The sequence below is a fragment of the Salarias fasciatus genome, chromosome 20 (assembly GCF_902148845.1).
Source record: "Salarias fasciatus chromosome 20, fSalaFa1.1, whole genome shotgun sequence".
NCBI classification, from domain to species: domain Eukaryota; kingdom Metazoa; phylum Chordata; class Actinopteri; order Blenniiformes; family Blenniidae; genus Salarias; species Salarias fasciatus.
This window is the reverse complement of record NC_043764.1, coordinates 13,784,418-13,810,042: the sequence shown is the minus strand read 5'-3', so window position 1 is coordinate 13,810,042 and position 25,625 is coordinate 13,784,418. Positions and strand designations below refer to the sequence as shown.

Sequence of the window (25,625 nt, the reverse complement as noted above, 5' to 3'; positions counted from 1 at the left end):
TTTGCCCAGAAAAGCAGCATTCAGAAACACAGTATTGTATAAAATAAACATCACTTCAAGGTTAAAAAAAAAAGTATTTTTTGTATAACATTGATCAATTAATTTGATTGTTTACGATTTTTCCAAATGAACCTTGAATACAGGGCAATATCTGTATCCATGAAAAAAACTTTCATATTTTTCTGTTGTCAAAGAGAATGTAAGAAATTCAATATATCATAGCCATTTATTAATTTCAGGTTTAATATAGGGGCAAGAAGACCCTATGATGAAACACAAATGTTTTAAAAGACAATTGACTAGGAAGTTCCAAAGATATGACATCAAAGATCAATATAACTGTAGCACTCTCAACTTCATTAGAATTTATTCTGAAGTGACTGTAAAGATTGTAATTTCATGCAATGATCTTTTGGGAAAAATAGCAGTTGTTTTATATTGTTCAAATTCTGAGGGTCACATGGTGGTGTAGTGTGAAGATCTCTCAGGTTCCATTCAGAGCTCAGGGGTCCTTTTGCATGGAATTGGTATTTTTTCCCTCTGTAAATGTAGATTTTCTCTGTGTACCTTGAGTTCCTCTTACTGTAATGACCTGAACAGTTAAAGTCAATGTTGTCTGTTTGCATATTCCAAATAATTGTATGCTTTGCAATGTGTAAAAGTCAAACAACAAAAAATAAAATACAAGTCAGTGATATAAAGTTATTGTTTTCATTTAACATCTGCAAAGTGGTGGTCTGACTGGTCAATTATCTCTAACACAATCTTTTTAAACCATGCATAAAAGTGACCCATGGTGGTTGCATGGTAGTGTTACTGGTTGAGTCTTGTCTTGCAAACAGAATAATTTTTATTTGCTTTCAGGCAGTGTGTGGTTGTTTTTTTTCCATGTTGGAGGTTAATTGGTACCTCTAAATTGGTACCAATGGACATGTCACATATTCTACATTACCTGTGCAGGTCACAGGTTTGGGCCGGACTGTGATGTTGAGCCAATGATTTCCAAAACTTACGCTTTAAGCAAGCAAGTGTTGCTTCTTTGCTTCCTCCTTATCAAATCAGAGAAAGAAACCTAATCTTAAAGCAAGGCAAGGCAAATCAATTGACAGTGCTTCACATGGAAATACATTCAATCAAACTGATTAATGATCTTATAATCAAGCGATTGAGATGTGAAGTATATTAAAGTGATTAAGAAAGATATTAAAAGACAATAGAGTAAAAGCTTTATTAAGATAAAAGCACTAAAATAGAGAAATCTTTTGATTTAATGGAACCTCTGAGCAAATAAGTGTTTTACTCTCATTTAAAGAGCAGTGTATGTGTCAGCAGCACCTTCCTAAATTGAAACTGCTCAGGAGAGCAGAGTTCTCACAGCTTCTCTTTTTTCAAATTCCCCAAAATACTGTTTGATAATATAGGTTTTTACTTACAGTAATTTAATGGCACTGCTATTCATCTATATTGTTCAATGGCAAACCATCTTATTCACAATTCCTATGCTAAAAAGACAGTACAATAAACCAGTCAATCATCCCCAAATTTTTTTTTTCTTATCATCATCATCATCATTGTAATTTTTGCTCAGTGTTTTAATGGAATATCCAAACCCAGCCTGTCTCACCCTGTCGTGCCTTTTAATAGTCCTGTTTAAATACTGTGAAATAAAAAAATTATTTACAAAGTTATGGTTTTACTCATTGACAGATAAACCACGTGGTTTTAGGCACGCGCACAAGTCAGAGGAAAGAGAAGACGAAGCAATCGAGCACGGAGCAGTCGAACAGCCTCGATAGGAAGATGGCATCCACCGAGCCCCCTGCTTCACAAACACAGGTACAAACACTAATATAACCAGCTCCTGTTGGTGTCCAGATCCACACACACACTCCTCTGCCATGAGTACGACGTACATAACTGTCAGATGCCGCAGTTGCGTTCAGTGTTGTCCACAGCTGCTCATCTAACAGAGCTTAGCATGCTTGCTAGTTAGCATGGCTAACCATGTAGCTTTTAAAAAAAGTTGCTTCTAAAACAAACGCATGCGGACAAGTTGACACCTCTGCTGCTTTGGGTTCAACATACGTCGCCCCAAACGACATGGCTTGCATATCAAGGCAATCGTGGCTAAATTTAGCCACGTCCTTCTCATGCAGCTTCGTCTCTGTGTAATTGTGTGCAGTTGTTGATATGTGGAGGGGAAAGGTCACTGCTGTCCACACAAGCCTGCTTCTGCTGAACTTGTTTATTTTGCTTTCAAATGCTGGTCCTGTCCAGGAAACACTTTAGAGCAGGGGTTGTGAAACTCATCTTATGTCGCATACAACGCAATTTTATCTCAAGAGGGCTGGTACAGAAATAACCACAAGTCTAAATCTCTTTGTTTTACTGCAGCAAGGTATAAATATATCATTAAGATAATCGGATTTAATGAAGTATTCTTTTACAAAACATTCCATAACTGAAATTAGAATAAAAACTGTTTTGCAATATTATGCTTCAGTTCAGCATAGTCTTTATAAGTTACAGATCACAGTGGATGTTTATTATTCAGTTTACATATTCCAAAGCATAAAACATTTGTCCACATGCAGCTGGAACTCAAAAATGTAGTAGGACAGTTTATAGTATGATCAGAATAATTTGTTAAATTCTATAACCAATCTTTGATGTGCACACAGTTCTAAAGTGGAAAGATGAGTTGTACCCTGTGTACGACTGGTACAACTGGTACCTGGTGGTCGAGTACATTGGAGTTAATGTTATAATTTCTCACAGCGGGCAAATTTCATGCTGCGGGCTGGATTGGACTCTTTTCTGGGCCAGTTCTGGCCCGTAGGCCTTACATTTGACAGCTCTGCTTTGAGGCTCCTCCATTTGAACTTAGGCAGCTGAAATACTCTTTCAGTTTTTTTACTTTATGCCTTTGCAATTCGACAGATTTCACCTAGCCCTAAATATAGCTGGAGCTTTTGCATGAAAAGTCAATTAATAACTTTTCCATGAGTCTAAAAAAAACTATTGTTGCATCCACAACAATATTATACTTGATTCTGTGACACCTTCTTATGATCTCACGCAATCCTTTTCAGTTCTCATGCTTGGCACTAACCTAACAGCATGTCTCAAAAGCAAGTGAAGCAATGGAAAAGTATTTCTGAAGTAAATAATCAACTCTTCACACACATGCTGACACTTATCAACTGCTGCAATAGCACCATTGACATATGTACTATTTTCAATAAACTTGCATCCAGTTTGTGTCCTTCATTGTGAGCAGTGGTGGCCTAGATTATGGAGAAGCTGACTTGGGATCTGACATTTGCTGGTTATTTTCCCACACCGACAGGTCATTGCTTGAGCATCGTTCTGCAGCCCCAGCTCACCCACTCACTGGGTACAGTTATGGCAGCCGTCACAGGATGTGTCAGAAATATTAGGTTTTCATCTCGAATGACAGAACTTAGGGGACGGTGGTGGCATGGAATTTGGCTCTGATGTTTGCAAGTTCGAATCTCACAGTTAAGAGGTCACCACTGTGAGCCCCATCAGTGGCTGTCCAGTGGATGATGGATAAATGTGGAAAAAGGAATTTCCTCAAGGGAATCAGTAGAATTAGTTAGACTCGTTGTTATAGATGCCATAAATGATAAATTATCAGAATTCCAAATGACATCACAAGATTTTACATACTTGCACATGATTAAAACTGATGAACATTCAAATGAGGGGCAGGATGTTGAAGGTGTGCATGTTGGTTTTTAATTCTGCCATCCTCAGGCCACCATTCCTCTGCGCTCCACTAGATGGCAGTCTAATACAGATGTTGTTTATTTTGTCAGCAGGACTTTCCACCTGGAGATGATGCGGCAGCTCGACCCCGAGAAGGACTGGTAAGAATTTGATTTAAATGACCACCGTCACGATGCAAAAACGTGTTTAAAAAAAAAAAAAAAAAAAAAAAATCAAACTCAAGACAGCTGGGTTGGAGTTACATTTGATTGCGTTTGTTTAACTGCGATTTAAAATAAAAGAGTGATAAATAAGACTTTTTATGCAGTTAAAATATGTTTTTGGTTAATATCAGAGCTTATGTTCCTGGACATGCAAGCTCTTCAGCACTCACAAGGCAGGTTTCACTTGTGGCAGTTTCTGTCCAGATTGTAAATCAATGTATGCAGCATTATGAAAAATCAAACTCTGGAAATTCTTTCCAAATGCGCATGCATACATTCGATACTTCTTCCCTTGAGCTTCATTAGATGGAAGACTTTTATTTGTCCAATCACTTGATATTGCAATCCCCACAGAGATCCAACGTTGAAAGCTTCCAGTTAGCAGATGAGTCACATTAAGCATAATGAGTTTGCTTCATGTTCTGATTCTTTGTAGAATATGAGAGATTTTGGATGGTGTATTTTTATAATTTGCAATTTGACTGTTGTTTTGATATCATACTTTTTCAGTTTGTGTCTCTATGTCACAAACACAATCTGAACATTTATTAGGAAGTAACTGAAGTGTTTTCTTTGCTTCTTTGCAAACTTAATAAGAACTCAAGTTTTTAAAACAGCTTTGTTCTTGCCATCTAACCGTCAATCTGAAGTTGTTCCATCTGTACTTTGTCCTCTTTGAGGCCCTGCATGTAATAACTAATCTCAGAGTTTTATTTTTTTCTTTAAACCTTCCAGAGTTTTCTATATACCTGCCATGGACCCCCTCATCCACCTGCCGACTCAGCCCCTGGTTAATCTTAGTTTCTAAGAAAATTCTGGGTTTTCTTCTTTGACATGGTTAATAGTTTCACAGGAGTTTATTCTCTACCATCTCAGGATGAAATTTTTTTTATTTACTATTCACAAAGTGCATGTCCAGTGTTCTGTCCTGTCAGACTGCAAACAAATTTGAGTGAGTGTGTTGGTCTCTTTCAAAGATGATGAACAAGAGGTTTCTGCTTGGAAATTACTATTTTTTGTTGTATTTCTGAGTTACTTATTTAAAAAAAATGTTTTCATTTTATTGTTCTACTTAGTATAACTAGTATTGCCCTTTTGGAACATAAGTTTTACTCTGTTGGATTTTCCAGGTTAAATGAAGGATGACGAATCCATATATAAAAGGCAGCATTCGACAATAATGAACACAACCTGTTTTTCGTAAAGTCTTCATGGATGTGTTAATATCATGTTCGTGGCCCCAGTGATGGATATAACCAGGAATGTTGTGTTCTCGTTAAGTACAGTGAAACGCATCCCAGGTACACTCGCCGTCCTTGTATGGGCACGGCTTCCAGGTTGGAGGAGAGCTGCATTGTTCAGCCTACATGTCTCAATGTCATTCACCACCATTCACTCTTCATCTTCCCCCCATCATCCCTTCATGCCAAGACTAATTTAATCCTGGGGTTATTGATTGTGGGAGCATTCTCCCAGGCTTTCTTTCAATTTACTTCAATTTCATCATCCCAGTTCGCTTCAAGACTGCCTCCTCAAAAAGGGAAGAAATTCTTGTTACGAGGGTCCTGATTCGAGACTGGCTGACAAGTCCCACCACCGCCACCCTCACTTCCAGCCCCTTTTCTCCTTTCTCTTTTTGATGAGCTGCTCTTTCCCAGTTAAGTGGATTATTACAGTAGGGATAATTCTTGTCACATGGCATTATTTGGATGAGGTGAATAATTGAAATTTGTGTCTGAAAGGATTTTATCTGGATGAGAGGAAAGGGAGTGCTGGCAGGGTTGGGAGGGCAGACTCGCGCACACACACACACACGCACGCACGAGTTTGTGTAACGTTTATGTGCACATGTGCATGTCAGACAAGCCAGTGTGTCAGACTGGGGACACCAGTCATGTTAACAGGTTCTGACTCACCTCGCCCAGATCAGCGGGCCCTGGCACACTGCACGGCAAGGGCTCTCCTCAGCGGCAAGATGGCCCAGCTCAGGGGCCGGAGCCACAGCCTGTGCCACCATGCAGGCCAGAGGGGCCAGATCTGGACCCACCATTTGAGAGAGAGAGTGTGTGTGTGTGTGTGTGTGTGTGTGTATTTGTGTTCCATGGTTGACTGGTATACCAGTCGTTGCCAGCCGCTGCTGTTGCCTCTGGCACTGCCGTTCGCTTGCTCTGTCTGTAATCCTCACCCTCACCCCTCCTCCCACCGTCCTCTCATCCCCGCCACGGCCATTACCCCTGCCAGTCCTCCGTCGGTGTTTCCCCGTAGTCTCGGCGCTCCCTCCCTGCAGTTCCTGTGCTCACCCCCTCATCTCTGTCGCCAGCGTCTTTAAATCCACCCAAACACATGGCGACAACAACAACTTATACACACACTCTCTGATCACATAATGAAAACGCAGGGAAAATGGGAAATGAATATGAAGTTGCTCAGATGTGTGTGAAGTAAAACTAACTTTTTTTTTCTCACATTGAAGTTTTAGTTTAGATATTCCAAAGGTATTTTTCTTTATATTCAAAACCATTTTGAATATATAACAGAAAATAGAGAAATCAAACAGACATGATGTATTGATGGAATCACTTTCTCTATTGTCTTGTAGAGACTGTCTTAATGTTTGTTTGTTGTTGATCCGCTAATTAAGCAACTGTTAAAGCTGTTGAAAAATGCAGCTGTTTTTATTTACTGAAGTTATTTGATTGTTTTACCATCAAATCTGGCAAGGGAAGCCGATGGAACGTCAAATTTAAGAAGCTTCACAAGATAATCGTTGGCTTCTTTGGATGTCAAAACTTTTTAAATCTAATTCCATTTTTACCAAATAATAAAATATTTCAAAATATACACACAAAAAGGTGTGCTTTTGCACTGATGAGAAACATTCTGACGTGGTTGTGGAGGGGATCTTCAGCAGCGCTCAAAACAAAAAAAGTTCTACTTTAGTGTCTCCGCTCGGATTAAATGTGTTTTTGTTTTTTTTTGCTGTGAGGAGATCCACCGGCCCCGAGTGTGTTTTATGAGGGCAGGAGCTGCCTCTGTACCCTTTTGCACAGTTCGAGATAGTGTGAACTGGGTGTGTGTTGAGTGTTTAGGTTTGGGGAATTTAGTACAGCAGAGGGAGGGGAAAAAGAATTGTAAGAAGAACATCCTCAGTCTCGCAGCAACTTCAAAAGCTCTCCTTCCCCAGGATATTAAGCGACTGTGATGAAAAATTTAGCAAGCGTTAAATAAGCTGCTTTGAAGTGATCTGTTTTGGCTCAGCAGTCTCCAAATTTCCGTAGCCCCGCTGCAATCGCCATCTCGCTGTAGAGAGGGAATGAAGGATCAGTGTGTTAAATGCAGGGCCTGGCCGGATGGCAGACGACGGGCCGACGCGAACCGGTGCAGCAGAGAGACGCAGAGCGCTGCAGCTGTCCACTTCTGTCACTCTGCGCCTTGGTTTCCCCTCATTTCACCTCTCTGATGGCTTTTCGCAGAGCTCTGCGAGGCACATGCAAAGCAGATGTTGCTCATATGTTCGCTCTGAAAAGAGATTTCTCTCCTTGCTTACATGTGGGTGTAACACAAGTGTATGACAGTGAGGATACCAGGAAGTCAGAGGTCGATCTCGGGTCTCGACTGTGTCATTTCTTTGGTCTTCAATTACTCTCTCCCTGGAGAATGTGTGTGTGTGTGTGCGCATATGTGTGTAACTTCACAGGATTTTACCATTTGCACATATTTTCCTTGAAAATTCACTGGATTCTAAGCGATTGCACCCCTTTACACTTTAGCCACCATAAAGCAAGAATAACAAGAAGTTAATCTCTTATTTGATAATTCATATTTCAATTCATTTCACATTCATCACTTTTAAAACCATTATTTTAATTTTTTAAAACTCCAGGTTTCAACATGCTCCAAATTAATTATTGGGGCAGACTCAGAAATGGGAGCCTGTAATGAGTCTGGTATGGTAACTCCATTCTGTCAAGAAACTAGGCTACCATTTAGTTAGTCAAGGGAACCTTCTCTGAGAATTTCCTTTTTTCCTCTTTGCTCATTACTTTAATTGTAATTGTAATCCTTTATTGGAGCTGTCTGCAGTAAAGGAGAGTTATGGTACGAGTGGGGGCGCGAGCCATAGAGATATTTCATGATTATTGGGAAAGACGGTCACTAGGTGGCAGCCACTAGTTCGGCCTTGCTGTAATTACTGAGTGGGAAGTGATGGTGAGAAATTTAAAGAGTGTGTGTGCGCGAACGTGTGTGTGTATTGAAATCGTGATGCAGTCCTTGAAAGAGAAACTTTGAATAAATCTGATTTCCTGCCACCTCAAAGTCAGCAGAGCCTGCGTCCTGTCGCATACGCTGCAGATGTCTCAATCAAAAAGCATCTTTCTCACTATTTTTTTTTTTTTTGTACAGTCGAGTTGTGAGTCTTGTTACTGAGGACTGCTGCTGCGTGACGCTCGCGGAGGACGCAGGATTGCCGCGGCGCCGGAAACAGCAGCACGCCAGATTGTTTCAATGAAGTTTTTTCCCATTTTGAAAAGCACGAAGGCCCGATTCTTGGTTTCACATCCCTCGCAGTGCATCATGCGCTGTTTGTTTCGGTGGTTAATGACACAGGAAGGGCCCTCTGTTTTATTGTTGCTGTGTTGCACTTTTTCCCCTCCTCGCCCAGCCCGGCAGCCAGCCTCCTTAGAGGACTCCGTATGAATTCTCACTGTCATGTCCAAGGACGAGTGGCGCAGGGTCAGCTAATTGCTTTTATGATTATGATTTCACGTCAGATTTATCGTGCATGCTCGGAGCACATCTTCCAGGTCCTGCCGACGTTGCTGGCTTGGATGAGGGGGGGATGAGTTTACAGCTCCTGGCTGTGACTTCTTGTTTAAGTGCAGGTCACACTTTTTGACTCATTACAGTTGAATGCAGAGGGCTGAATCATAGCGGCTTTTCCTGTAAAAGCCCCCGTTTTTCTATGCTGGTAAATCTATGTGTTTTTCTCATATTTCACCACAAAAAGAGAATTTTCATGCTTTGTCGTCAACATGTACTGAAGTTTGGAGGTCGCGAGCGAGGAATGACGCAGAGGGAGACTTTGGTTTTTCTGCCGTTTGAACTTTTTACGAGTGATAAATCCCTCATCTGTTTGCAGATGAAATCATTACACTTATTGCTTTCACAGTAAGCCAGATATATCAGTTGAGTCTTTTTTGATGTTGGTGGCCTTTTTTTTTTTTTTTTTTTTTTTTTTGTGACTGTTCAACCCACATCTTTGAAACGGATGAACACAGATGAGTCCAGCCCATTTTATGAATGATCTTTACTTTGTGGTTTCTGCCTGGTGCGCCGAGCCAGACATGATCTGCATTACCCACCCAGTCATAGCATTGAGTTTATGTTCATTTCTCAAAAAAATAAAAAAATCCCCCTCTATACCAGCTGTCAGATTCGTTTAGTTCACTGTAAGATAAAGAAGTGGGCGTCAGTAATACACGCATTTCATGTAGTTGGAGTTTTGTGCCCTATTGTGCGACGACTCTTGATTTGACCTCAGCCTGACCTTCTCAGCCCGGCCGCGGTGTGACAGATGCAGCCTGGGAATATGGTTTGGCGAGATTTCCAAGGCTACGACTAGTTTTTTAAGCAAAGTTCATGTTGGAGACGTGTATATATAGTCTGTGGTTAAGCCGAATTCAAGGAGATTTAATGAATACTCTGTTCTGTATCTGGAAGGTTTTTGTCTCAGCAAGTGTATTAATGTAAACAGTCAAGTAACAGAGCTGTAATTTCCTATTCTCCCACAATTTAGTGAACTGTCACAATGTGTTTACTGAAGAGATGATAGAAATACGACACCAGTTTAATTACGGCACAGTCATTTTGCCTCAATATACTTGGGAAAGTGGTCTTATTGAGCCGAGCTTCCTTTATACTCTCCATTCTGCTTTGTAATTACTTCAGCTTGATTTATCGTCTTTTCTTTGTGTTTATGGTTGTAAACTGCTCGACTGAGTAACTTGGTCGGAGAGTGGCTTGTCTCCTCGCAGCGAGGCTGGAAATCTCCCGATGAATCTGAGATGTCTCCGCTGTCAAGACTGCTCACATCGCTCTCAGCCTCCAATGTCACTTTCAAGGCATAATTACACAAGTTGTGTTGATTAGTATGAGAAGCAATTACGGCGGCTTTCCGCCGCAAATGGAGAATGTGATGGCTCTTGATTGACAGGAAGCATCCTGGCTTTAATAAGTAAATGACTATGGTAATTCAGGTACTGAGACCCTTTGATTTGTCAGCATCTTTCTAATTTTTTGTGGTGTCCTCTGATTTTAATGAACATGAATTTGATTGAATCCCCCTTCATTTCCCTCTCGTCCCCGCACCTGTCTGGCTGCCTCCTCTCAGACCAGCCGCGCTCGCAATAGAGAGACTCACACACACACACACACACTAATACTTTCAGAGCTGAATAGTCCTGCTGCTGTGGCTGAAATTTCTCTGTGTGACTCCAACGTGTAAAACTATAAAAAAAAGGGAAAGAGAGAGAGAATGGACAATTTGCCATCTCGGCACCCTGTTAAAAAGGCCTTTTAGCTCGCAATGCTTTCACAAGAGCAGGAATCGGAGGAAAAATGATTTTGTAATTGACACTTTGGGGAACATTTTTTCCTCTTTTTATCTGGCTTCCCAGTAAGTTATTAGCTGTTAATTGGTCGGCAAGCTCCCCTACAGCGCTAGATATTTGTTCAAATGCCGAGATCCCCTCAGTGCATTTGTAACTACACTTCTGAAAACGCTGCTCTGTCTAATTATGTAATAGAATACTGCCTTTTAGGCAAGTTTCTTTTAATTGAAAAATATTAGTGCCAGCTCAGGGTGCGGTATCGGAGCGAGAATACCTCAAAGAGCACGCGTTGGCGAGCGCCTCATAGCACTATGGTGTACAGTGATGTAACAATCAAAAGCTTTTATAATAAGATCTGTGTGTTTTAGATATTTGAATGAGAGCCAAAACATTTCAGCTCAAAGTTGATTGGCTTAACCCTCGCTCTCATATTTCTTTCTTTGTTAACCACCGTTGGCCTAATCAACTAATTCCCTGTTTGTCTTAGTAACCCCCTATAGAGTCATACATGCATACATATAATAAAATAATTTGCTCTTGCACTCCCTAGCCCAGCTGTAATTTATATGGATTGAATGAGTGCTGCATTGTGGAAAAGCACGAGTGGACCAAACGCTCGTTTGTCACCTCTAATAAATGTTGGAATGTAAATTATGAACTTATGCTTCAGATGTAAATGCACTTTATTCCAGTCCTTTAATGTAAACAGCCCACTCCAATACATTAAGGGGTACGAGGGGGAGAGCAGAGGGGTATTAGATGTGAAATTTTGACTGTTTTCACAATCAATAATAAACACAAAAGAGCCGAGATGGGGAAGGTTATAACGTATCTGAAGTCGCCTTCATAAATTATTGCATGAAAGCAGGCTTGTACACCAAAAATGTAAATACATTAATGTTATTAATAATGTAGTGACTAATAGTTCTATCAAGACTGTAATAGCAGTTTAATGGAATATGACAGCAAGAATGTATTACACTTCTTACATTCAGACGGGACCTCACATGACATTTATCAGAGATTTCTGTTACAATTTTTTTGATTATTTTGTTAAGTTAATTGCTTCTTTTCCCCCCCGAACGTCTTCTTGGGGAGAGGGGCAAAAAACTGGTAATGGATATTAATTAATATGTGTCACTTTTCTTGGTTTGATTAAAAATAATGAAAGCGAAATGCTAATGGGATTTCAGAGTTTCTCTGTGTGTGGCACCACGAGATTGTGGCTTTATCAGGGGAATCTGTGAGGGAGGAAAAAAAAAAAAAGAGAAAAGATAGTATGGTACTTTCTAGGCTGCAATGAAAGAATACAGAAACTGAGATAAATTATCTCAAAACCCTCCTGAAATAAACCACTTGAGTGAATTTAATCAACTCTAATTAGCCCAACTTTTAAAGCGTGGTCCTGAAATGTGATTTCTAGTTTTAAGCTTTTATACTGGAGCCTGAGATTCATCTCCTCCTCGCGAAGTAACTTCACCCTGCAGCCGAAGGAGTTTTATTTCTTTCCTTTTTTTTCGATGAGAGAAACGCGTGAATCATTTCTGACAAGTGACGGTCTTGGCAAGTTGTTTTTCTGGCTACCGTGTTGTGCGTTTAATGTGCTGTTGGTTGCCAGAGAGACACTGTATAGACTTGTTTTTCCTAAAGGTTGCATAGCTGGGTTGTGTTTCATCGTCTCTTGGCCTATCATTTACGCTAAGCCGTACGTGCGCATCTTACTCTTTGCTGCTCTTCACTTGGCACCGAGGACACCTGCACCTCTGTGACTCGATCGACAGTCCACCGCAGTCAGCATGCTGCCGTCAACGGAAAAGGAGACTTTTTTTTTTTAAAGCTGATGTTCAGTTGGGGTCACTAGTGTGGACCAGCAAAGTAAAGGATGAAAAAAAAAAAAAAAAAAAAAAACCTGTTTTCTGTGGCACAACTGACAATTATCTTAACACCTGGAGTGGCTCCCCTCCCTAGCATGTGCGTCAAGACTGCCGACTTCTTGTTAATGCAGTGATTAACAGGGCGATTGCATTTGTTTTCCCGTGCAGCTCTCCTGGCAGCAATGCTTTGCTTTCTCTTTGATTAAAATAGTAGATGGATGGATGCGTCGCAGCTCTGTCATGAACTTCAAAAGAAAGGGCGAGAGCGAGACGGTGGGAATGGCATCGACAGAGAGGAGACCGGGGCCTTTCTGCCCTCTTTAGGTTGTGTTAATTGTGTCATCGGGGGCCTGCAGTCACGCCTTAAAGTGCCAGCCGGTATGGGCAGTTGCCAAACAGTCTCTTCTTATACCTCAATATAATTAAGTTTCATAATAACAGCGTAGTCAACTGGAGGCGCTTTGACAAAGAAAACCCAGCTCTTCCACATGAGCGAGCAGATGCAACAGAAAGACCCCTCTGCAGAGCCACACTCTGCTCTGGCTGTGGTCAGAGGAGAGAAAGAGACGAAACTAAAAGACGGAAAGCAACAAATAATAGAAGTGGATAAATGAGTAATTCTCACACTTCCTTGAAGATGATTTTTTTTTTTTCTAGTTACTATCTTTGCATTTCTCGTAGCGCTGCATCGCGGTTGCAGTGTGTAGAGAGTGGTTTTAGGTGTCTTGGGGATGTGAAAAAAGGAAGTGAAGGGGCTTCGTCAAGCAAGCCCGTACTTCTGAAATTGCAGAGAGTGGCATTGTCATGTGTTTTCTGTGTCAAGGTCGACAGAAAATGTCAGAACAGGTGTGCATCTGCTGCTGAGCCACTTGCCAACTCAGCCCCTTTGCTGTAACACGCCACCCTGCGTGACATTATAGTGCTTCACTGCGGGTTGCCTCCTGTACTCTTTCTTCAGGAGGAGCCGGGTGAAACATGTATTTTTTTTTTTTTTTCTTCCCCTGCGCGGAGTTGGGACGGGTGTTGACGCCAAACAATGATCGCTGTCTTTAAATGTCACATTGTCACAAAAAGTATGAGCGGTGACGTGCAACATTCCTCTCTTTATTACTTCTTTGTTCACCAAGTTTCGGTATCTCTGTGAAATAAGCCTTTTGTAGTTCTTCAAAATGATCAATATGTTCACTGAAGGCCTCTTTTGAAACTTTGACATCCATCAAATGTAAAAATCAGATTTTATTAGAAGAAAAAAATAATTCATAACTTGGTAACAGCTGTTTGGAGTGGTATGTTGTGTGTTGATTTATATCAAGGTGACATATAGTTGCCTATTATCTGGATCTTGACAACCATGTAGCAAAACCTGAAAATTGTGTCTCAACTTCTGAGAAGAGGTGGATTATTATGTTTAGGTGGGGCATCTATAAAAAAAACACGGTACACGTGCTTTTGCAACTTTGGCATTTTATAACCAACGAATTGTTCAGTGTGCCGCATGACTTGTTTTGAAAGAGCGAAACAAGGAGTTATTCTTTCATCTGTCCAACTGTCTGGATGATATTCTCTGTGACTCCAGTTTGAAATGGGAGAAAAGACGCGTGCTGCTTGCTGGACCCTGATGGTCGTGGTTTTCTGACGCCGTCGGCGCTCCCTTCATACTTATCTGACTCTGGAGTTTGGATTCTTTTTGTGTTAAGTTGGAAGCCGCCACAAAAAAAAAGAGAGAATTAACCGACATTTTTCTTTGTCACTCGGCGTGATCAAGAACAGACCGTGCTGGCTCGCTTTCTCCAAACAAAGGCCGACTGCCTTAAGTTTCCCCCGTCAGTTGATGGTGATTTCAGTCTGACACTGTAGATGTGTGGCCCATTGTCTTGGCAAGTGTGTCTAAATGTTTCTGACAGGTCTCGGTGAAAGGCAGGCCGCAAGGGTAAAGAGCCGGCTCTCAACCCGTCCCCCCCCCCCCCCCACCTCTTCTTTTGACTTCACTTGTACAACCCCTTGCCAGTAGATGGCGATGTTCATCTTCTCTTCCCCTGCTCCTGCCTCCATGCAGCTCACCGTTCAAGCCATCCTTCCCCTTCGCCTTCTTCTCTGTGGCGCTCGCTGAGGAAAGAGGGGTCTCACCCTGTGCGCAGGGTCATGCCACCAATTCCTGCCCACCCCCCCTCATTTTTTTTTTTTTTTTTTTTGAAGACCATGAAATTGCTGATCCAAGACACATGATTAGTGCATTCAGCCTATTGACTGAAGAAGAGTTGACACACGATTACAATGTCACCGGAATGTCACAATCTGCCTAAGTTGTCTTTGTGAGCGTGCTCTCATCCAGCGGCTCGGTGTGCCCAAGAAGGAATAATTTGATCAATAAAAGGACACCTCTCTCTCTATTGTCACTGGCCTCTCTATTCTCGTTTTATTAGGCAATTTGGCAGGCTGGCAAGGCTGCACACAAACGTGATGCCAACTCGGTACGTCTTCACCCGAGCTCCCTGCCTTATTTGCCTGTTGTAGTAGGTCAATTGAACTTGTTTCTGTGAGTGTGTGTGTGTGTGTGTGTGTGTGTGTGTGTCAGTCAGTCAGTCAGTGGGTGGGTGCCTCCTCAGTGCGAGGAGCGCTCCGGATCAACGGAGGAGGATAGGCTTGTCACAGTAAGTTGCTCGTGACGGAGGCGGCTCTTCTCCTGACACCACAACACAACTTCTGTGGTGTGTCGCTTGGACACAAGCTCCACGTTGTTTGCTGCTGGTGCCGCTTGCATTTTGCCTCAATCAACTAATTGAATGTGAAAGGCTGGCGGGCCTCGATGATATGAAGGACAACACACACACTCGCAGAGCGCCGGCAGTTTAAAGAAGGGGCTTTGCGTTTTGTTTATGTTACCGTCGCCAGGGACCGGCTCCCATTTCTCCCCACTAAAGAACTTCAAGTGAGCTTATCCAAATGTACTGATTTAAGTTAAAAATGGGACTTGGAGAGGGGAAGTGTTGCACCAATTTCTATTGGGCTGATTCCATTTGTTGCATTTTTATTGCACCAAAAATGATGCAACAGATGATTTTTGTGTATTTATAAAATCCACCAAATGCCAGATAGTCGAAACTTTTTGTATTATTTTGATTAATAAAGCTATACACTTATATTTATATTTATAACAAATGTCTTTTCATCAAAATGTGTGCTGCTTTAGTTTAGTTCAAACACCAACAAAAAAATGTAGACTTTGTATACTCTTGTAGTTTATTCAATTTCGCATTAAAAATGTAATTTCTCATTTATGTAAAACACAACCCTGCATATTTTCAGGCCGTATCACGAACTGCTCGTTGTAGTGCGTGCCACTGATGTGAAGTTGCGTTGTGAATCTGTCGTAACGCACACGGCGCCGCTTGTCACCGAATGTCATCACTGACTGCAAAGGAAAGAAGAAAAATAAAAGCTTCGAATTACAGGAAAGAGGTACTGCATTAAAGAACAAAGGAGATCGATGGCAGTACATTAAATTTTATGCGAATGAAAAAAAAAATCAACTAATTAAAATTGATTACTCCTGCTTTGTAAATGTGTTTCTGAATTAAATTATTGTATGAAAACATTTTGACCAATCGAGGAGCTGAGGAAGTATCCATTACTGGATTGCAGCTGAGAAGGGGCTGGAATGTTTTGTGGTGGCTAAGTAGTTTGTTGTGCTGCGCCGCGACTCCCCTCTTGCTCCCCCACTGCTAAAGTGCCACGGGTTAATCTCTGATGACCCTCATCTCTCAGAGCAGCCCCAGCCTCATGGTTTGGGCCTTTTACCTGAATTAAAAGGAATGTGTATGTTCTATAAGTATTTTTTTTCTTTTTTTTTTTTTTTTGGTCTAAAGTGGGCGAATGCGAGGTGTCACCGACTGAGGCGCTCCTCTTTAGTCATCGGGGCTCTCAGAGCCCCACTGGGGATGTCCTTATCTAAACAGTCATCTGTCTCGCTAGTTTAGCAAGGGCAACCCCAGGCAGCATCACTGACAGTTGCACATTAAGAAATGTCAGACTCGGCTTTATGCCGTATCTCTCAAGCTGGTTTTGAATTGGCTGGGTGCCACGTGTTTTTTTTTTGTTTTTTTTTTTCTTTTCTGTTTTTTTTTCTGTGAGTTTTTATCTCACAAGAACGGAAAAAAAGAATGCCTTTGTTGTCTCGTCAAGTTATTTTTAAAACACCTGTTGTTATCATGATATGCTGTTTCTTCATGCTTCACTAAAATGTTTTTTTTTTTTTTTAACTTTCATCCTGCATATCCTCGCCTCAAAAGAAGCCAAATTTATTTTCTGTTTTCCACAAACTCGAACATTAAAAACAGAGGAGAACAATCATTCAACTCATTGTTCCTTCTTCTGTTCCTTTTTTGACATATCGCAGCCTTAAATCCGCTCTGAAGGACTCAAATGACGGCGTCACACGTACCCAGTAGATTGAACCATAAAACACGGTCGCAGTTTTAAAGTATAGTTTTTCCACCATCATAAAAAGTGTTTGTCTTCTCATGAAAATGAGACGACTCCTTTTTTCCAGTGAGTCTGACTTTCAGACCTGTGTCATACGCACGGTTTTTGCTCTCACGCAGTCAGATTTACTGTCTTGATGTTTCTCACCAGCATCCCTGCTCGATTTTAATATGTTCACTGTGACAGAAGTCAGATAGTTCAATGCAGTTGAATGGAAACTTTGGTTTGTACGTGCAGTGATCTTGAAAAAAGCATGATTTCCGCCCCCCCCCCCCCACCCTTACAAAAATTGCATAATGTGCTTTTGATGTCATGATCGTAGCCTTGCCCATGGCTCTGACACTGATACGATGCTGTATGTTATTTTTAAACCTTTGCATAGCAAATGTCAATGCAGTTTTCCATGACCCTTTCTCATCTGCTGAAATGTCGAGTCTGACCTTTAAATTTCAAAAGTTAGGATCATTCGATAAAGATTGAATACTTTCATAGAACATAATGCACAACAGCTCTTACTTATTTACTGTTGTACTCGCCGCACCTTTTAAACAGATATAAAAGCAGTTAGTGATCTCGTAGTTTTCCGGGAGATGGAAAAAGCTGACTTATCACCAGCACTCCATCAGATTTTAGTCGAGTTTCAGTAATGGCTCCTGATTTGATTTTCTCACATTGTGTCTTCTGCGAAAAGCCACGCTGCACAAAAATAAAGACGGGGGAAACAATGAGGCAAGAAAACAAAAGGTTCTTTTTCTCTCTGTACAGTCATTGTCAGAACGCTCCGTCTCCAGCAGGGCCCTCGAAACTCCTGCAGCGTCAGAACAAGTGTGGATGTGAGTTCAATGCTCAGGCCCGCACCTCACTTCCTGATGCCTCTCAGGGTCAATAATTCCCTATAGCTGCTCCCATGAGGCCTTGCTTCCTCCACTAAAGGTCACATTAAGCAGGCAAGATGTCACAATTAGAAGGGCATTTGAAGCTGCTCTTTCAAAAAAGATTAAAAAGCACTGTTGGCCACATCAAGCGGTCAGGCGACTAAAGGAAATACAATAATTGCATTAAAACTTAATTCCTTTCTGGCGGGGCTCTGATATCAGAAAGGTATAGGGTTAAGTCATTTAAGACAGCTGGCCCTGATAGCAAATCATCCATGAAAGCACCAAATTAATATAGGGCTTCATTTTTCGCCGTCTCTCACTTTCTCTCGCTTTTGGCCCTCCAAACGTGTGTTTGGGGGGGAAATTTGAGACTGGCCTAACACAATCTTTGCTCATGTCTATCAGTCTGTTATTATATCAGGGGCACTTCTCCTCGAATGTACAGGCCGGGGCAATTTGGAATGAATTGATTCACAGTGAGACCGAATCTCAGACTTGCTAATGACTTCCTTTTAGCCCCTCCAGTGCAGCCCCCACCCGAACTTCAGTTTCCGTCACGCCCTCCGAATTTCTTCAGTGCTGCAGACCAAATTTGTACATAGCTTTGTAGATTAGATATTCTGGAGTAAACACTAACATGTGCCAATGTATTTTCATATGTAAAGAAAAAGATGTGAGATCCATAATGGCATCGAGGATCCACAATTTGCACCACACCCTCAAGAAAAAACACTTTTGGTGTGTTCAAGTTCAGATTATAATTTAAAACTCCTCTGAAGCATCAATTGTCCGTTGTAGTTTCAACTAATTTCATTTTTTACACAGAAAATAGCTTCAAATACAGAGACGAGCATGTCAAGTCTACATTTCTTCTCCATTTCCTCCTCCTCCTTCTGAATTCCCATATTTCACCTGTAACACATCCATAGGTCGAACAGTATTCTATAGTTGACTGCTGTTGCTAGTTAGAGTAAAAATATACAACTGGTTACATGGTTTCCCTCCGGCCTTTATCCACGTGGCTCGAACATAATTGGATTTCACCCTCATTTCTCACAATTCAAGGCATCACAATTGCAATTTTCAGACAAGTGGGCTGCGAAGACTTGTCCAATTCAAACTCAATAACATTTCCGTAATCTTGTCCGTTCATCAAGTTCACTCTCTTTAAGTGTGTTGGTTAATGTTATCTCTCCGTATGATTGAGTTTTCGCCTCTTTTTCAGCTTTACCTGACACTTTATTGGTTATCTGGTTTGCAAAGATTATTGCTCTTAACATGGAGCACTCTGGTGCATTAGCAGTCAAACCTTGACAAGAAGAGCCTGATTTATTATTGAAACCAAAAAGATTTCGCAAGTTTCCTGTGAGTTAAGAAAAATTTTTTACCCATTAAAGAAAAAAAAAAGTATTTTAGGTAGTCAATCTGCCGGTCCAAATGTATATTGTACCGCTATCCATCTTGCGCTCCTAAAAGCCCAGTTGTGTGCTACCCAACACTGTAACTGGGGTGATCCATAAGTCAATAACAAGACTGAAATCTGTGCAATGTGGTTATAATTGATTGAGATGTCTGGATGGAACTTGTGCAAAGCATTTATGTCATCTGCTAAGAAGTGCACTTTTCCCCCTCCCTGAAGATCTACCACTACAGTTTTAACCAAATGGACATTTGTCTCATTAGTTTGCCGCTGAGCTGGCTGCGGTCCTCCTTCCTGAGATGTCATCCTTATGCCCGTTAACATTGATACAATTTTCCTGTCAATATTGCGCTCCTGAAATTTTCAGGGAACGTAAACAAGGATTGCTCATTCAGCGTTTTCTTTCTCTATTAGGTCATTAACCACTCACACCACTCTGCTTACTGGAATGATATTAGAGCGATAGATTTTAAAGCCTTTATCTCCGCGTTCGTCCCTTTCCACCAAACTTGAGTGATGAGTTGTTTTTTTTCAACACCACATCTGCTTTGTCTTGTTATCAGAGGGATATTTTCTCAGTGTTTCTACAGTATCTTTCTGCCCAGAACACCAGTTGGGGGTTCGCCATGCAAATGGTTTAATCTGGTTGTCACAATAAAGGTTCCGGGTGACTGACTTTAATAAGCCGTCAGCATATAGAGATCCGGGAAATTCCATAGCCCTTGCATAACCCCTGTGTACATCAAGGTCACGGTTGTGTCTCAGGGAAATGGTAGATTAGTCGTGGTAACATCTCACGGGATCAATCTGCTACGTTTTGATAAAGTTCACCGTGGAAGTTTTATCGCCGCATAATTATCCCCGCAAAATGCGGCGAGCGCGGCGGCGTACGTGGATACACATAGTTGAGTACATTTCCAGAAGTGTCATTAAGACGCCCCGTGTCGCGATCCTCCGCCGTACTGTGGCAGAAATCCTGCTTTTTAAACAGCCTCTCTGCCACTCCCACTGCTTGGACAAGTTTAAACTGCAATTCTTTTGGATTGAAACGGCTTCATAGTATATGCAATGCATTACCTAAAATGAATTACCACTGGCAGGGCGCTCAATCACTTTGTATCTTTCAACACTAAGAGAAAAGAAGAGTAATCAAAACCTTTCAACCTATTAGAGGGATGACTTTTACAATTGAATCACGGGGACCACAGGTGCGATAATAAGTCATCGAAACCTCCCCTCCAGTGTGTTTCCCCTTTCTCCGTGTTCTTACATATTTATCTATTTTAGGAGGCGCCACTTCATGGCGCCCACTTCAGATTTATGTTTTAATGCCATTTGAGGAAGATTTTTTTTTTTTTTTTTTTTTTTTTTTCCCTCCCTCCAATTCTTGGAAATGCATACTGGGGTGGAAAATTAAGGTGCATCTCGAAGGAAAACATAATAGAATCGATGAACGCAGTGCACTTAAAACTACTGATGTTCTGATGCTATTTAACGTTCTAGTGCATTAACGTTTCAAGTCATTACAACATTCAGGCTGGGTGATTTGATCATGGCAGGTTTTTAACTGGAAGAATTACAGAAGTTTTCAGCCTAGGATTCTCAAGTTATTAGATACAAATGATCACCTCTGCATTAAGTATAGATTTTCTTCCACTGCGCACTTAAGAATGGAAGTTTGTCTTTAAGAGGGTAATAGCAAATTAAGCTCCATACTCCATTTGTCCAGCACTCTTGATGGGCTAATTTTATAACTGCTGATTTGGTCATTCCCCACATTTAGCTGGAAAGTGGTCAGGTGGTCTTTTTCCTCACTGCTGGATGCGAGGCTGTGTAAAAGCAACCATCAAATGGAATCCATTTAAGGTTTTCGTTGGATTTATAATCAACCTTTTTCTTAAGGACGGTCTAGACTCTTGTTTGTGCTGTTAAAAGCATCAGTTTCCTGCAGAGCTTATCTTCTTCCTCTCATCTGATCTCATTATGAGGAATAAAATCACATTTGTCTCTCCGCAGATTACCACGGCAGTACAATTTCTGCAGAACCCGAAAGTACGTCAGAGTCCCCTGGCCACCCGGAGAGCCTTCTTGAAGAAAAAAGGTGAGAAACTTTTCATCCGCTTCATAAATACTCTGAAATCACACATTATTTCTATATATTTGCTTAAATAACTGTTCCAGATTCTAGCTATGCTCTTTTTTTTTTTTTTTTGTATTCCCCTATGCACTGCCACTGTCTTTCCTTTTATTTTGGGAAGAAAAATCTGTGAAGGTCAAAGGTTGTGGCCACAGCTCTTTGCCCTGGGGGGACTAATAGGGGTCGATTTAGCTTCAGAGAACATGATTCAGGCCCTGTGAATAAATGACACACCAGTTGGGATGCTCCTTTGGGTTCAGGAAAATTAATATTGACAAACTCCCTCTGCGTTTTCAATGGAATTATCAATATTGCCTTCCAGCATTTTAACCCTTTTACTTAATTTAACTGTTATCGTAAATTTGAGGCACGACACGGCGAGGTTCTCCGAGCAGGGGGAGCTCCCAGCGTTTGCTGGCTCTTCACTTTCTTTGCAATTCATCGGGATATTTCTAACACATCGGAGAATATTGTTTGCGCAATAAAACTTGCAAAAAGCTTTATTACTCTGAACTCATTTGAGTCGGTTCAATATGGCGCGGCGATGGAGCCGCGTGTTGTCCTGCCATGTGTTTCTTGCAGCCGGTCCATGACTGAGCAGTGGCAGCGCGAGGCTTCACCTGAAACAAACGCTACATGATTAGTGCTTTTTATCTCGGTTTGTTAGGAGACAGAGGGTACGGCACCTCTATAGGGCAGCCGACGGTCTCCAGCATTAAGGGTGGCCAAACTGTGAAAAGTGAGCCTAAAAGCTCTGTGACTGGGACTGGAAACCCGAAACCAAATCCATGGGAGCCGGCTGTTGCTCCACTCATATGGCTCTAGTCATCCATGATATCGTCTGTTTTTTTGGGGGCTTTTCTTTGACAACAGCAGTATCCTTATAATGTGCCGTTGGTTACTTTTAATCTATGAAATTCACTTCTTTACCAAACGATATCCTGCTGCACTTTGCTTTCCCCCGTACTTTTTGCTTGGTTGCAAACTTCACAGAACTCCTCTCACCAAAATGGTTTTCTCTCTCCGCACTTTAGATACATGAAATATGTATGATGCTTTAATGCAGATTTATTTAGGAAAATCGGTTCCACTGTAGGTCTAAACAAGAACCGTTGATTTGCATGAAGGCATTGATCTCACGGAGGAAGAGAGAGGGGGTAGATATAAGCAATCAAACACTAAGCGCAAAGTATGTTAGAGAAGCACTCTGCAGTATTTCTTTGATAACTCTTGACTTGTATTGTACAGTCACGCTGTCAGGAGCCTGTAAATCTTTTACATTTATTCTTTCTTGTTTAAGGAAAGTGCTTCATTGTAGCCCCGTACTTCATCAAATCAGCTGGTTTACTTCACCTCGACGCTGTAATTCTGAGCTGAGAGCTGCATTTCAGGATGTTAATCTTGCAAAAAAAATCCGAGATAAACTCCCTGAAATACGAACTGGATGATGGCGTGACGTCAGCCTGCCGCTTTTTAAACAGATCGATGTTTCAAAGCTTTGTGTGCTGATAAATGGGCTCATATCTAATTTAGCTTTATTTACTCATTACTCCCAGAACCTTTATTTCCTGATTAGTCCCTTCTTTTTTTAGGACTAAAAAACTGTTAACCAAACTCTTCCAAATTTTTAAGCACTGTACTTGTGTATGCTGGTCAGATTGTATTTTAAAGGTAATTTACCTTGGATTTTAGACTCTCTTTTGGCAGCATTAACTTAAAAATTTATGTTTTTCAGATCTATTGTGCTGTAGATTTAAGGTTGTTGTCTATTGTAACATCTACCCTGACATCATCTTTAAACCTGGGGTTTCAGTTTCCTTCCAAGCGATGGCAAGTTTTCAGATTTTCAGGTGACATGTTAGCCCCAAACCATAATCCTCCCTCGGCCATACAGTTTCAGTCTGAAACTCTTTATTCAACGGTTGTGTTATGGTTAATGGTGTCACATTGAATGGACCCAGTCTTCTCAATTTTAGATGATTTGTCTCAACTCTTTACTAGTGAATATCTCTAATCCATCCCAACCTCATGTAACTCAACTATTCTTGATAAATCTTCAGAGATCTCATTATTGTGAGACACGTTCATCACGTTTCTTGTGAAAAGCAGTCAGGAGGTTTGTGTTTTTATGGATAAGCTAATGTTTCTCTCCACCCTACATTTTCAAATAATCACTTTTTTTTTATTAAAGGCTTGAATCAGATGTTTGTTTTTAGTGTTACTTAAGCCAAAGACATTCGCACAAACAGACCGATACTGCGACTTCATCTGTTTTTTCTGCACCCAGCCTGTATTGTCCTCTCAACCTTTTGACAGAGGAACTCAATCATCCTCCTCCTCCCACAGTCACCACAGCAAGTGTGTCAGTCTTAATTTCTAATACAGTTTAATGTCATATTTATGTAAATACTTCTGGATTTTACTCTATATTAACAGCCAGAAATGTCAAAGCACACATAAAATGAAACAATACCATCTCCCGGTAGAGTGGAATTTAAATTGGATTCCTCTTGCTGCCAGTACTTACGCTGGACAGCTGATGAAGGGGAAAATAGGGCCCACTTTGATTGCATGTTGCAGAATCTTTACACAATAATCTCAGTCGTGCATATTATTTCCCGGCGCATTTGTGCCCTAATCTGCACTGAATGATGCCTCTCTGGTTACATCTCCTTTTGGCCAAAGAGATCCTAATAGTGTGGTTTATTTCAATATTCATTGAAAAATATAATTTTCTGTTTTCCTTCAACTGTCAATTTCAGGGCATGAATTGGCAATTATGCAGTCCAATATTTCGAGCTGCCCTTCTCGAGTCCTTGAAGTTGAATAAACTGACTGAAATATTGAAACTTTGTCACTTTGTAATATAAATCAAAATTTAAACCCAAGAGATGCTGTCTCTTTCTTTTACCGAGGAGTGAGGAAATGAATTACATTTTAAACTGTCATACAGCAATCTTGAAGCAATTTTGCTTTACTTGTCCCTTGCCAAGTTCCAGTAAATTTTATTGTGTTTGAGTGAAATGTAATGTGCTACATTCTCATCTAGTGAATTGTGCCGTCTGTGTCATCTCCAATTAAGAGATGCAACAACTATAAAAGAGCGTCGGGCCCCATTTTGGCACCGCCATTTAGACCAGACAATTAACAGTTACACACATAATTACCAAAAAAAATCCAATTCTCGGGACAAAGTCAACAACACTCTCCGGCTTCCCGTGTCGCTGCGACCGCAGCCCTGACGCTGACGTCAGTCGACAGCTCCCATATTATCAAAACGGATGCGGTTTGTTGGAGGAAAGTGAAGCTCGGAGGGCGCACACATTGTTGCGATGCAGGTAAATCCAGTACGTGAAACGGGCGCAGTACTCTCCCTGTCAGTGAAACTTAAATGATGGCTCGACTTATTTACGTTTTATGCTCTCCCGGTTGTTATTGAGCCGAATAAAAAATGCTAATAGATTTCACCCTGAGCAGAGGACCGGCGATCGAGGGTCACAGGAAACACAGGTAGGCTTTTGGTCTATTACCATACCTGGTATGAAGGTAAGGGTAAGGTTCATCATCCCAGATATTAATAGGATGCTGTTTGTAAGTGGGGTTATGTGACTCACCTCTCGGACAAAAATGACAATGACCAAGGCCTGCGTGGAAGGTAAAGGGATTGATGTGGTTATAAATAACTCCACGGCGCCACCTAGCCGAGGCCTTGCCTACTTTGTCATCAGTACAAGGCGATAAAGCAGGGAAATGAGAGCAGAGTCTCCTTTTTTTAATACATAAATGAATACGCTATGAGAGTGGTCATTATTTAGGGCATGCCATTTTCACGCCGTTGAATGGAGCCAAACGACATGTAGAATCTCCCTCCGCCAGTCCGGCGTGAGAAACAGGCTGAACTTCTTCTTAATAACCCATTGACCTCCATCTATTTATGACCCCTGCCGTGCATTTTTTTTTTTTTTTTTTCAAAATATATTCAAAATGTAAGTAGTTTTCACTCAAGGGCAACTTCATAATTCAGGCCTTGGAGGACAGTGAAGAAGGCATTCACCTTTTACCACCCAAAATATTTTAGTAAGCAATTTTTATAATTGGCTGTCCGGGCTAGGTCTTGACCCATAAAGTCCAGAAGTGCCAGAATCGGAGAAATAGATTTAATGCGAGAGCCTTGCTGCCTCTTTGCCCTTAAAAAAAATGCCCAGCGAATACGAGCCGCGGAAAATAGAGCTGTAAATAACCTGACGAGCAATGGGTTTTCCTTTAA

General features: G+C 41.2%; 1 protein-coding gene across 3 annotated transcripts in view; it reads left to right on the top strand.

The window, feature by feature from the left end:
- Positions 1-1,756: 1,756 nt before the first annotated feature.
- The window catches only part of pex14 (peroxisomal biogenesis factor 14), a 43,736-nt gene continuing 19,867 nt past the window's right edge, over positions 1,757-25,625 (top strand). For 2 of the 3 annotated variants that reach the window (XM_030118657.1, XM_030118654.1), the window contains exons 1-3: positions 1,757-1,836; positions 3,843-3,893; positions 21,238-21,322. In XM_030118657.1, the coding sequence (XP_029974517.1) occupies positions 1,801-1,836; positions 3,843-3,893; positions 21,238-21,322 (172 nt within the window). In that variant the 5' untranslated portion in view covers positions 1,757-1,800. The remainder of the gene's footprint in view (positions 1,837-3,842; positions 3,894-21,237; positions 21,323-25,625) is intronic. The other variant, XM_030118656.1, reaches the window with a different exon arrangement.